At 40.2% G+C, this 13874-nt stretch overlaps 1 protein-coding gene across 6 annotated transcripts in view; it reads left to right on the forward strand.

Moving 5' to 3' along the window:
* The window catches only part of Aff2 (ALF transcription elongation factor 2), a 468295-nt gene that overhangs the window by 159764 nt on the left and 294657 nt on the right, over window positions 1-13874 (forward strand). For 4 of the 6 annotated variants that reach the window (XM_063246498.1, XM_063246500.1, XM_063246499.1 and 1 more), the window contains exon 3: window positions 765-1625. The exons of the other annotated variants lie outside the window; for them this stretch is intronic. In XM_063246498.1, coding sequence (XP_063102568.1) covers window positions 765-1625 — 861 coding nt within the window. The remainder of the gene's footprint in view (window positions 1-764; window positions 1626-13874) is intronic. 6 annotated transcript variants of the gene reach the window in all.

The raw sequence follows: 13874 nt of genomic DNA on the forward strand, positions 1-13874 counted from the left end.
GCTTTGATTGACTTAAATGACTTTAAAGTTTGGAATAAATTTTCCTAAATCACTGAAAAGACACAGGAGAGTTTGAGTCACTGTTGATCAACAATTGCATCATTTCAAAGCAAATGAGTATGACTCATCAACATGTAAACACAGTTGCCCCCATATTATGTAGGCAGACACCAGTAACATACATTTCTTTGATTAAAAGGAATTGGATTCATTTTAGTCATAAGTTAGCTCAATTAGATGTTGTTTAGTCCCATACCTTTGCTCACCTTCCCATGTCAGGATACCACATTATGATTGAGTTTCTTACCCCAAGGGCTAAGCCTTTTTCATGGTAGAATGCAATACAAAGGCTGATGTGTCAAAAACATAATTCCAGTGATCAGTAAATGGGAGTTGTTAGTCATAATGTAGATTTACATAATGTGTAGTGTAAGAATTCAGTTCATCTGGCCTAAAATAATTTTTCTGATGAAGTTAATAAATTATGTAATTTAAAAACTTTTTCCCATGGAGCATGTTTAAGAGTAGGCTGGGGAGAACACCAACTGTTAATCATACACATTCATTCCAGGAGGCTCTTTCAGTGACATTATTGATATTTCTCTTACCTAGCACATGAAAAGTATGAAATTGTATGGCAGCATGACAATTTTAAAGAACCCTATCTGCTAGTCTACTTAAGGCATCTGTTTGAAACATTACCATTAGGAAACACAAACCTATTCATTCTCTCTCCTCCCACCCCCATCTTCTTGTTATTTTAGACAAACAAAGGTGATGCCCTTGCCAACCGAGTCCAGAACACGCTTGGAAACTATGATGAAATGAAGGATTTGCTAGCTAACCATTCTAATCAGAATCATCTAGTGGGAATCCCAAAGAATTCTGTGCCCCAGACTCCCATCAACAAAAGCGAACCAAGCTTTTTTCCAGAACAGAAGAACCGGATGATCCCACCTCACCAGGATAATACCCACCCCTCAGCCCCGGCGCCTCCACCATCCGTCGTGATACTGAATTCCACTCTCATACACAGCAACAGAAAATCAAAGCCCGAGTGGCCACGAGATAGTCATAACTCTAGCTCTGTACTGGCAAGCCAGGCCAGCAGTCAGCCAAACAAGATGCAGACTTCCACACAGGACCAGCCTCAAGCCAGACTGGAAGACTTCTTTGTCTATCCAGCTGAACAGCCCCAAATTGGCTCAGCTGAAGATTCTAACCCATCTTCAAAGGAAGACAGTAACCCCAAGGCTGGTGGAGAAGATGTTTTCAAAGAAATCTTTCAGTCCAACTCTCCAGAAGAATCTGAATTTACAGTGCAAGCACCTGGGTCTCCCCTGGTTGCTTCTTCTTTGTTAGCTCCCAGCAGTGGCCTTGCGGTCCAGAACTTCCCTCCAGGGCTTTACTGCAAAACCAGCATGGGGCAGCAAAAGCCAACGGCATATGTAAGACCCATGGATGGCCAGGACCAGGCACCGGACATCTCTCCCACACTGAAACCTTCCATTGAATTCGAGAACAGCTTTGGGAATCTGACATTTGGATCACTTTTGGATGGAAAGCCCAGTACAGCCAGTTCAAAGACTAAACTGCCAAAGTTCACGATCCTCCAAACAAGTGAAGTAAGTAATATTTAAAGTTTTGTTTCATTGTTTGGTTCGCTTTTCTAACCTCTATTACCGAGTATTCGCAGACAGCTCTTATTTATTTTATTGAGCTGTATGTGAGACTCTTCAAGGTCAAAGTCTGATTCTTGATCTTCTGTCACTTGTGACATGACTGATTAACACTCTGCAAATACAGTTCCCACTTCATGATTCAGAATGACAAAAGACATGTTGCACTGAGTGAATGAAAACTGGAAGGTATAAAAACAGTTTCAGAAAATACATTGGAAATCGTATTACATAGAAATGAATACCACTGGAGATTTTAATTGGTCATAAGTAGCATACGCTTCACTAAGTGATGGTGGGTTACTTAGTACAGGCCTTAATTGGCCAATGGCGTATCATAAAGCTAAAACCCAGAAGTCCCTTAAGGTGCAAGGACGTAGAAGTGTGATTTTTATGACACTGGAAGTGGAAGGGATTCTTTAAGAATTTTAGTTTCCTGAGTGCTCACAGGGCTATTTCTAGGCATGCTTTTAATATCACCTTGGGTATCCTTCAGTCCCTCTTCTGCATCACTTTCTTCGGCAGGTGCCTACACAGCCTTCCCTCCATCCCTTCTGTCAAAGCAGAAGGCATTATGAGCAAAAGAGTTCCACTGGGCTTAGAATAGCCAAAAGTCCTATGTATCTCAGGAATTATGGCCTTGTAAAAGAGAAGTCCAGAGGGGCCAAAGCCTCTCTCAAAGGAGTGAATCGCTAATGTGATTGGATTTCAGAGCCTATGGCCCCTGGGTGGGAGACATGTACAGGGCTTCCCCTCACACATCACCTTTTAAGCGGCTGCCTGCAGCGCCTGAAGCACTTGATGGAAAAAGCCACTGGCTTTAGATTGGATTCCTCTTATTGGTGACTAAAGGCTTGCAAATACACAGAGGAAGAAAGTAGGTTCACATTCTTCCTCCTTAGGAGTGACAGGAAGCCTGTCTGAATTGTCACAGACTCAAAGGTAGTGGTGGGGGAAGTAGAGGAGTCTGCCCCCATGAACCCTCTGGCTTGTCTTCCTCTGGTCCTCCTCAGCAGATGCAGTGATGGCAGTGGACAATGACAATGCAAAGGACAGGAGGCCCGGGGCTGTTGTTCGGACCCTTTGGACGTATGTTTTTAACGTTTAATTTCTGAGGCCAATTTGCTTTTTGTGCCATTATCAAGTCTTGTCATGCTTTCTCTTAAGTATCTGTCCAATCTGTTACCTCTTCCCCATCCCCGCTTCCTTCAGACCCTCTGACAGCCCTTAAGTGTTCACCCTCCCTCTGGTCTCTCCTGCTTCTGCCCATCCTCCATATGAGCTGATCTCACAGGTGGATCTGACCGTGTCACTCCCCACTTTCATTTCTTCAATATCTTCTTGTCACTTCAGGACAAAGTCCAACTTTCTGACTCCTACATTCAAGGCTCTTCTCTCTGGTTCCATCCTCCCTTTCGGGCCTCCTATTCCACCATTTCTTCATCCGCAGATGAAACCCTAGCCAGATGGAACTACCCGTGGTTCCCTGTCATATCGTGCTCTGCCACGCTCCCTTGCATTTCTGCCTGTTCTCCCCTCCACTGAGAATCTTTCCCGTGTCTTCCTGGTGGACTCTCGTTTCTCCTTTAGGTCAGCTCAGTGGTCATCTCTCAGCAAAAATGTCCCTGGTCCACCCAGCTTAATGCCAGAGCACTTCCTCTGGGCTCCGTGGGTACCTTGTGACACACGCCCTTCCTGACACTCCCTTCACTGTGTTGCAGACCCCCTTTTGTGTGTCTGTCTCCCCTGCTAGACTGTGAGCTCCATGAGGGCCAGGACTCTCTCATTCTCTCCGTATCCCAAGCACCTAGCAAATGCCTAGCACATAGTAGATATTCAATAAATGGGTGAATGGATTTCAAAAATGGTTATTGATTACATTTTCAAAGCCATAATGTTAAGCAAATAACATAAACAACAGGAGAAACTGATACGGAATCCAACTTCAGCTGTATTTCTTTTATTATAGTCTGTCTGCTTGTTTCTTACTATGCTCTACTATCTAGTTATTGAGAAATTCTAGGCCTAAATTCTACTGGATGACTTAATACTGCCTTTTCGGTTTAAAAGCCAAAAGACATCTCCTTTGAAGGAGGACTGTAATGGAAGACTGGAGCTTCATGCTTATCCTTTTCTTTCCCCTGGTGTCTGCTTTTCTCACCTTACACAGCACTGCTGCCATTCAGGACTGGCCTGGAAATAGCACGCTCTACACAGCAGTCTGCTAGCCTGTTTTCATACCTCATTAGTGGAGTGATAGGTTGCAGACCCAGTGAGATCCGTTCGGTTATAATCCTCCCTCTCATATATTCACAAATGGGCTGACCCAGATTCGGGCCCGACTTCATGCTTTCATTCCACACTCTGGCTCACCAAGGAGAGGTGCACTTTCAAACAGAGTTTCAGCTTTCGTCAACTCTGGAGATGATTATCCCAGGAGCAGCCTTTAGTGATGGTGCAAATAGACTTTGATAGGGCTTTGTATGGAAAATGGGTCAGGTGCAAGAGAGTTAGGATAGGTGATCAGTGGAAAGAGTATTTATTTAAAAATACACGTCTCAAGGAAGGATTTAAAGAGGAGCAGAGAGAAGCTCAGGGCATTGAACTCAGAGGAATATACAAAATTCAGGGCCGATGTGAAAACCAAAAATAGGAGGAAAGAGAATGAGAGGCTAGAGAGCTCCACGGAGAGCTTAGGAGAATGTAGATTCAAATATGGACATAAATATAGATGGGTTAGAGCATTATGGAGCTTTGATCCTAATGGAATTTATGTGGCTAACACTCTGACCAAGTCTGCAAATTCACCCTATTAAATCTTGATGCACTTTTCAAGAGCACTTAGCATTAGAATCCAGCCCCAATTCCTGGGGCCAAGAGTTCCAGGCACTGGGCTCTGTATCCCTAGTCATTGTAGCCATCTTTGCTGAGTGGTAGATTACTTTGAGTTTTATACCAAAATGTCTATCCATAGAGAAATTGCAACATTTTTCTGAGTGTTCTCAATTCTTCCCCTGACTCGGGTGACAAGAGTTTGACATACTGTGTTAGTGTAGTGCATTTGGGTTGGGAGGGAGAAGAGAGAGCCAAAGGACCACAAAACAGACATCATGCCAAGATATGTAGATAAGCAGATAGGATTAGATTTGTGAATTGAGATATTAAAACTTATTGAAATGTGATATGTGTGTGTGTATTTATATGCCCATGTTTACTTAAATGTCTATACTTGTGGGGAAATGTCTACCTAGTGGGGATTTTTTTTTTATCTGTTAAACAGTTTCATGCTTAAAATTTCTGTATTGATAGTAAAGATAATAGAAATCTAACCAACATTGTTGCAAAATGTCACCTTTTCAATTGAGGTAAGTCATTTAAACAAATAATGTGTTTCCAAATTTATGTCACCAAATGTATTGACATTCCAGGCAACCAAAAGCAGGCTCATATGTTCCACAGTGGGGTTTAAAAGAATTTTCTGGGAGCTGCATCTGAAAACAGTCAAAGGCCTCCTCAAATTGAGTGGAAACTGAGGGTGTCTTGCAGATGGCATTTTATGAGCAAATTAATTTGTTAATAAATATAATTTATCCATGATTTCATTACAGATATTTTTGTTTGTTTTACCTTAGTATAAAAATATGCTTTTGTAGATGGTTTTATATTTTAGTATATTTCTTATTGACACTGCTTGGAAACTAAATAACTGTGCACAATTGAAAGGAGCAGTACTGCATCTCAAGTGTCTCAATCCTATGGCAGTAAGCTTTCACAAGTCCAGTGCTACTGTGTGGAGCATTGCCACCCTAAAGGGTCATTGCTTTACATGCTGTTCTGGGCTATAATCTAAGACCTCAAAACTAGAAGCCTCTTAGAAAAGTTTAATGGAACTTATATGGGACTTTTCTAGCTTATTTAAGTGACCAGTATTATCAGGAACTAGATGAAAAATTATTGTTAACATTTGTGACTGTGCCTCTTATTTTATGCTCTATACAGTGAGCGCAGTGGGTATCATTAGCTTTATCATCAGGTAGAGGCTAAGCTCAGGTCTCTTGTGTGAGAAGTGAAGAGAACATTGGGTCTCTGCAGTGATGCTGTACATGTGTCCATGCAGCTACACAGAAATGATTATAGCAGCTTCTCCAAAGCACAGATCACCACCGAGCTGCCATGCACCATTCCCACAAAGCATTTGTCACCGAATGTGCATCATAAGTTCTTTTTTGTCAGTTCCTAAGGAAATACAGTAGTATTCAGTCCTAAGCTCTAACTGGCCTAGTTTCTACCCTCCCCTCCCCGAAGAACAGAGATGTTTCTGAATGTCTGGGCACTGTCAGGGTACCAGAAAAGCCCTCCAGCTTAGTATTTGTTCCAGACATGTGTAGAGCCCCGAATGCTTTGTACCCACCCTTCAGCCAGTCCATTGCTTCCTGGTGCTTCCCTCTTGTTTACACTTTTTGGCTAACTATGCCCATTCCTTTATTTCATTGGAATGCAAACTCCTTTTCCTTTCTACACATTTTCATATTCCCTCTGACTTTCGTGTCTCCCTAAGGCAGTGATGGGAACCTTTGAGAGCGTTCAGTGATGCAAACAGTCCACTGCTGCACGCGTGCCGTAGCACGCCACCACTGCCCTAAGGACAGGAAGTGGCTCCAGTGAGCATCCGGAAAAGACAGTGATATCAGGAAAGCCCCAAGTCCAGAATTCTTTGTAATGGAGAGGCCAGAGATGACTGTAGAAGAGCCCATCTGGGCATCCTAGAAGGAAAAGGCATCCTAAGGAAAAGAGGCTGAGATTATCCTCATATTAGGAAGACAAACCTATGAACAACCAGGGAAATTTTACAGAGAATAAACAGGAGATGGCACTTATCCTTGAATTCTAGGTGAAATTAATCTGGAGAGCAGTTCATATATGTACCTATGATAATGATGGATGGGGAGAATGGCCTCTAGGGAAAAGGGAGATGGGAAAACTGTAAGGCATGGTCTAGGGTAGGCCAGTTTATTGGCCGCTGACACTGTCTTAGAACCAAAGCGGGACAGCACTCAAAAGCCTGCCCGCCTATTATCTTCAGTGTGCGGGCAACATGGCAGGCAGGATGTGACCCTAAACTTGACATTTCAGCATCCCTTGTTTCTTAGGTAACCTGGGAACTTTCACAGCCAACAGTTCTCACCAAAGCAAGCAGTAAGTTCTAAGCTCTCCTGGGTTTGTGGTCCACTCCCTTGTAGGAAAGTGTATCTCATTTTTTCTGAAGGCACCAAATCTTCCTGTGTGAGCTTTTTCCAAGGCTCAGTTGCTGTTCTATGCCGTGCGGTTTTTCCCTGTGAACAATTACCCTTTATTCATACCCTGTCTTTTTCATTTGCTCATTGGCATTAGGAAAACTCAGTGATAGATTTCAGAGTTGGCATATTGAAAACCATTCAGTTGCTTAATTTTATTTTTATTTATTTTTCTTCAAGTGTCATTCTATCATAGGTATATTGTTCTTTAACATTGTTTGTAACTGATTCTAACCATCAGCATCCTGCAACAATGACCACTATTTCAACATTCCAGTTTGTAGTAGAGCTTTTGTGTATGTGTGCATGTCTGTCTGTCTTGGTATTCTTAGATTTTTAAATCCTTTCCATTTTGACCTTTTCCTAGTTAAAAAGAAAGCAAGAGATTACTTACTCTGTAACAATATATCAATTGTGTTATACAAATTTAAGTAATTATTATTAAAATAATGACATAGCCACAATCATTACTATGAATAATTTGCCTGATTTTTCATGAGATGCCTGAAAAGAAATCTTTACATATACAGCTGTGTGGAATGCTGGAAACCATGGTTTAGATGAGGTGCATTGATATTTGGGTTCCACTTATGGCCTGGACTTATGTTTTGACCTTGAGAGAGAGATTTTCCCTTTTCTAGGCCTCTTGTCATATGCAGAGATTAGATTCACTTCTCAGTGAAATTTCTTCAAGCTCTAAAGTTCTGAGGATGTGTTTCACCTTTGTGGCTAAGCCCACATGTGCCTTGTTTAGAAAGTAACTTCAGCCATCCCCCCTCCTGCCCCTAGTACTTCAAGACTATCCATCTTTGAACAGCAGGGAAGGCTTTGAATCCTGCCTACACACTTCTTATTAACCACCTTTCCAAACAGTGTGGGAACTGTTAAGACTAAGTAAATAACAGCAAATTAGAATTGGCTATTTCCAGAGTTGAGTTGAGTTCAGCATGAAGCATTCTTATATTTCAACTTCTTTTTAAAAATATATAACAACTATGTGGTATATTTCATTGGAAAGTATCAAGCTGTGGACTCATCAAATAATCTTCAATTCCTTTTGTTGACATCTATTAAAATAACGGAAGACAGAGAAGTTCTATTTTGACATTACTTCTAGGAAATTATTTTGCCAGATTCAGTGTGCTGTAAAGTGATAAGCTTTTGTTATGGGTGTTCCAAATGATCCTGTGATAATTTGGATATATCAATCAATTTAGTACTTTCTGAATCAATCATACAAAAGTACTTCTCTCATTCTACATTAAAGAATAAGTAAAATTGACAGGTAGATAATGATAATGATTCAACTCATATAGTAAATGCAATGGACTCTCGAGATGAGTTGTAAAACTCTTTATGGGTGCTGTAGGTCTGCTTAGTATTTTTTCATTCACATGAGAGCAAATAATCTTTAACTAACCAGCATTTAAAAACACAATATGCTTTGATTGCCAAAGTTTATAATATAGGTGACAATAACTAAAAAGCTCTTACCTTGATATTTTGTTGTTTACAAATGTCTTCATATACATTATCTTATATTGATCCAATCCCAACAGGAGCTCAGATTTATCAGTATTCCCTTTTCACAGATGCTGGAACTTAGTCTCTAAGAAACTAATGGTCATTTGCCTAAAGTCATATAACCAACCAGTGGCCATGCCAAGATGAGAACCAGGTTTCACTGCCATTCCCATGATGGCGCCTGGTGCACAGTGCACAACTCTGTATGTATGGGTTAACTTTCTAAATGTAGCTTCTCCGTTGGCTCAATAAGGGGCAAGAACATAGCAATTTGAGTTAAAATTCCCTTGCTGGGTTCGTATTTCAAAAGTCTCAGCCTGAACACACAAAAAGAGCAATTCTTCTTGTGGTATTACAGGTTACACTCATGTGTTTTTCATTTGCAAATATGGTGAGAAGTAGTGTTTTTGCAATATTCCTAAATGAGTAACATATGACACAACTTGTTAGAGGACATTTTCTTGGTTCAAAAGGTTTATGAGTTTTTTGTCTCTTGGTGAGATGACTTTAGCAGAATGCTCAGACCACAGCTAAAAATCTGGAATTCCACAGTTGAAACACAATCACCTTCAAGATATACCTTAGATGTAAATGAAGGTCAGTAGAAAGTGGGCATGAAAAACTGCCGTAGAGTAAGTCTTCTCTCAAATGGTTGAGGCCCCCAACTAAGGGGATTCGTTTCAAAAACTGTTTAAGATCATCAGTTAGCAAAAGTAGTTAGCAAAGACCAGGCAGAATCCATGGCTTTTATTCCTAGATATTAAATGACTGAGTCTCACTTTACCTCAGCAAAAGAATGGCATTAATTTATAAACTGACCAATTCTGACAATTCTGGTAAAAACAAAAAATTTCTGGGCCAAGTAAGTAGCTATAAAAGATCTTTGGGAAGTTTGCAAATAAGTGGAAATGGGGAACATATTAGTCTTCTGTAATAACAAAGTAACTCTGCAATAACAGAGTATCACAAACTGGTTGACTTAAAATAACAGAATTTTCTTCTCTCCTGTTCATGTAGGCTAAAACATTAAAAAATAAAAACAAAAAAAATTGTTACCTGTGTTGAACTCCCTCCACACTTACTAGGAAAAGATTTTGCTTTACCTACTAATGACTTTTAGTAGCTTCAGGCATTCCTTGGCTCGTGGCTGCACCACTTCAGTCTCTGTCCACATGTTTACATGGCCTTCTCTGTATATCTGTGTCCTCTTATTCTAAGGACACCAGTCATAGGACTTAGGGCTCATTGAACATGTCAAGTTGTATGTCTAGGTCTTTAACTGATTGTATTTGCAAAGATGAAACTTCCGAATAGACCCCATTCTGAGGTTCTGGGTGACCATAAATATTAGAGTGACACTATTTAAGCCACTGCAAAAGGAATCATTCTTCACATTGTCCAGAGGGACAGTGGAGGTAGTCCCAGGAGTATCCATGAGGGTAATCCTGTGTTCAGGATGGAGCCAGGGCACCCCATTATGAGTTAAGACCTCATATTACAGTGGTCCATACATATCCACATTTATAGCAGCACAATTTGTAACAACTAAATGTGGGAAACATCCTGTGTGTCCATGACCATATGCATGGACAAAGAAAATATGGAATTTATGCATAATAGAATACTACTCTACCATAAAGAAAGATAAACTTGATTAATTTGTAGGAAAATGGACGCACCTTGAGACTGTAATGTAAAGTGAACTGTGACAAGCTTAACTCTGACATGATTTCTCTTATGTGAGAAATCCAAGGTATAAATAAAGAGCAAAATTAAAGATAGATAAAAACAACTAAAGAGGTAGATTTTTTGTGAAAAAGAAGCGGTCTGAGAGAAGAAGAGGATGAGCGTGTGATGAAAAAAGAATTGAGATGTGTTATATACATGTACCAACTCCCCACAAGGAATGCAATCATTAGGGACTACAAACATGGGCTAAAAATAAATTTTAAAAAATTTAGAAAAGGAAAAACAAAAACAGAGCTCTTCAACGTCACTGTACCTGAATGTAAGACCTTAGCTATGAACAAATCTTGTAAGTATAATTGTGCAAAATTCAGTTTAAAAAAATCTTTTAGTGTGAGTGCTATAAACTTCCTTTCCAATTAAATAGCCAAGAATATTTATCACTAAAGTTGACTCAATTCTGAGCCAGACCTCAGTTAGGAAATATTTTGTGTAAAATAATTGTCTTCCACTTCCGGAACTGTTTATCTCATGTCCCAAGCTCTCTACTCTGGCATTTTAGTGTGAAAATAGCTATAGGCAATAGGTGAATGAATGAATGTGACTATATTTCAAGAAAATGTCATCTGTGCATACAGAAAGTTGACTATCACTTATCAACATGTTGTGTGTTATAAAATATTCTCTCTCTCTTTTTTGACCTCCTCTAACCATCTTTAGGAGTGTTCTTAACCTGTGATCCCTGAGAAAATGGGCCCTGGGTGGATTTGACTGGCAGAACCTCCTGACTTTGAGCTAGATCTAGGCTACTTTTCAGATAGCACACACTATTTGCCCTGTTGTGTCTGGCATCAACAGGAAAATGGCTTTGCGCAGAGACAGGAAGAAAACCAGCCTCACAGCTTGCAGAGAGCAGAATCCTGGAGTCCAGAAGAGGTGTCTATAGTCCAAGGACAACTGGCCAGTGGAGTGGCCCCTGACCAAACCTGCAAGCAAATAAATATGGATTTTTAGTATTTAGGATTAGAAGTACATTTCAGCATCACTCATCACACCCACCATTGAGGGGGTATTTTTCTTTAGTGATTCAGGGCATGAAGGTCACATTCTTTGAAGGTCATGTTGTCTTTTTGCTTGCTATAACTGGAGAGCCTGAACTCCTAGGGCAGGAAATCATTTCTGTGCCTAAGCTTGGGCTGGGAATCACAGGATAAAAAGACATAATTTCAGAGATATCCACTAAAAACAATGAAGTCCTGTAATTTTATCAAAGAGAAAGCACAGTAAGAGTGATGCTCTTAATTGGATTCTAGAATTCTTTACAGATCAGAAAGACTAGAGACTGTCATTGAGTTTGGTATCAGGAGGTACGAATTTCTAAGATTCTAAGAATAGCAAGTCTTCTTGTATAGCCTAAGACATTGGGTTCAATGGGACGAAGGGGTTGATGGCTGTGACCATCATACCTGATGAGTAGCAATGTTTTTGTATGTGTGTGCACACAAGTGTGTCAGGTGTCCATATTGCTTTTTGAGGAGACTAGGAAACCCAGTAGACTTCTGGTGTGGAAGGAGAAATCTGGATAATGAGGAGTATCATGGTACTTAGTTTTTTGCCCAGCATCCAGGTTCTGAGGTGTCACAGAATGAAAAAGTGCTAAGAGAAAGGTTCTATTTTGTTAAAGCTTTAAAGGAAAGCTGAAGATGAGCTCAGATTTTGAGATATACATGAGTTGATGGAAAAAAGGGCTCATATAATAGCCAGATGAAATGGATTGCATAAAGCCTTAGACATTGGTTTGGGTTTCAAGGACCGCACTTCCTATCATATAAGGGTATCATGGCAGCTCAATGCTTAAATTAGGTGTCATTGTTACAATTATGTTGTGATTTTATTAGCAATGTTGATGCTGGGAGAAGTGCTTGCCATATGACATAGCATCAGGGATTGCTATTCACCGAGCACAAGGGGAATGAGAGCTGTTGGACTTGGGTATGGCCCGAGGTGTAAAGTCAGTCTGTCCCTTTACCTTTCTCTGCTTGTCAGGATGGCCTGTGTTCATTCAGGCTTTGATGCAAAGTGAGTGGAGCAGCCAGTTTCCTCTGGAGGCCCACAGATTCTGACCTCAACACCTGTGGACAATTTTGACCAGGATGCTCATTCTGAGTGAAACCTACCATCTGCTCTCTCCCGTGAGCCTGTCCAGCTGTTTTTCTTAGCTATTATTTACTTAATTAAACAAATATAACCTTGCTAAGATGGGAAGATCTAGCTTCCCTTCCCAGTCAAGATTGATGAGTAAAAAGGGCCCCCACTAGAGACTTCATTCTGAATTCACAAATTCATTTGTAATAAATCTAGAAGAAGACAGTCTTCTTGAATGCTAAAGGTATCTACAGTGATCTTGTTGAATATTGTATTTGACCCATGTGCAAACATAAAAACACTAGTGTAACATTCTGAGTTGTTCAATTGAGTCTGATATCATATGTCACAAGCATTGAGGAAAGATTCATTTGAAGATGGCAGTTACAAAACCCCACACCTTTTATCTGTTCATTTTAGTCATTTGGTCAATCAGGCATTCAGTAAGCTTCTATGGAGTATCCATTGTATTCTGGGCCTTATGCTAAGAACTGGAAAACTAAGATGATGACATCTCAATGCTGCCTTATTTGAAGTAGTTTAAGTCAAAGCATATGAAAATAAAAGCATAAAAATCACAGTGAACTATAGTAGAAGAGTGTAGAGTACTCTGTGAGAGCAGAGAAAGAACATCTAAGAGTACCCCAGTGTTTAAGAAAGCTTTTTCAAGTAGCTTGCATGCTAGCTCTAGAAGTATGTTGGAAAGTTCTTTGGTGAAGAACCAGTGTGGGTATTTCTTGTGATATAAACCCACATCAAGTTGGAGGTAGGACTCAAAATTCCTGAGATTTATGATTAGATGCATTGGCTGTGTTTGATGAGTTTTAAGGTGAAGATCAAGGGCTTAGTGTCCACTTCTAGAGACTGGGAGCCTTTTCAACCATTGAAAGGTATAATATACAACCATGATACTGTTTCAGAGAAGTTGTACTGTCCAGAGTGTGGCAGAAAGTGGGGAAAGGTGAGTGTCAAGCATGAAAGGGTCAGTAGGAATTGAGCAGGAACACCATGGAGTGAGCTGATCAAATATTTCAAGCCAGAAATACTAGAAGTTTGAGCTAAGACCATTTTCTGTGGCTGATTTAGCGTGATTCAGTGATTAAATTGATGGGCCATTGAAAGGAAGCCAACAGAGAGGTATCTAAAATGACTTTGGGGCTTTCGGCTTGGGCAAGCAGTGAATGGTGACCCCATTACCCAAAATTCTTGTCATTGACGCTCAGATCTCTACAAAGCAGGTAAGTTTCTCCTTTTATCTTTCGTTGTCATCCTGTCATGATATTATAGGCTTTGAATGTCATGATGTTTGATTAATGTTTGTCCAGTGCTTCTTGTGTAAAAGCTACGTGCAAAAAGAATCAGGATTATTTTCCAATGCTCAGTGAAGGGTTTATTTCCTACAAATGGCCTTTTTGGTTTGCCACTTAAAAATTAATATCTTTCCTCAGAATGGTTTTATGGTACATTAGAGAGCATGGGGAAATATGCTGAATGCTTTCTTAGAAATCAAAGGAATGAAAGCGATAATTTCCATTAGTTATGCAAT

Source organism: Cavia porcellus, unplaced genomic scaffold, assembly GCF_034190915.1.
Source record: "Cavia porcellus strain 051 isolate PalLab524CR breed Dunkin Hartley unplaced genomic scaffold, mCavPor4.1 scaffold_3, whole genome shotgun sequence".
In the NCBI taxonomy this organism is placed as follows: domain Eukaryota; kingdom Metazoa; phylum Chordata; class Mammalia; order Rodentia; family Caviidae; genus Cavia; species Cavia porcellus.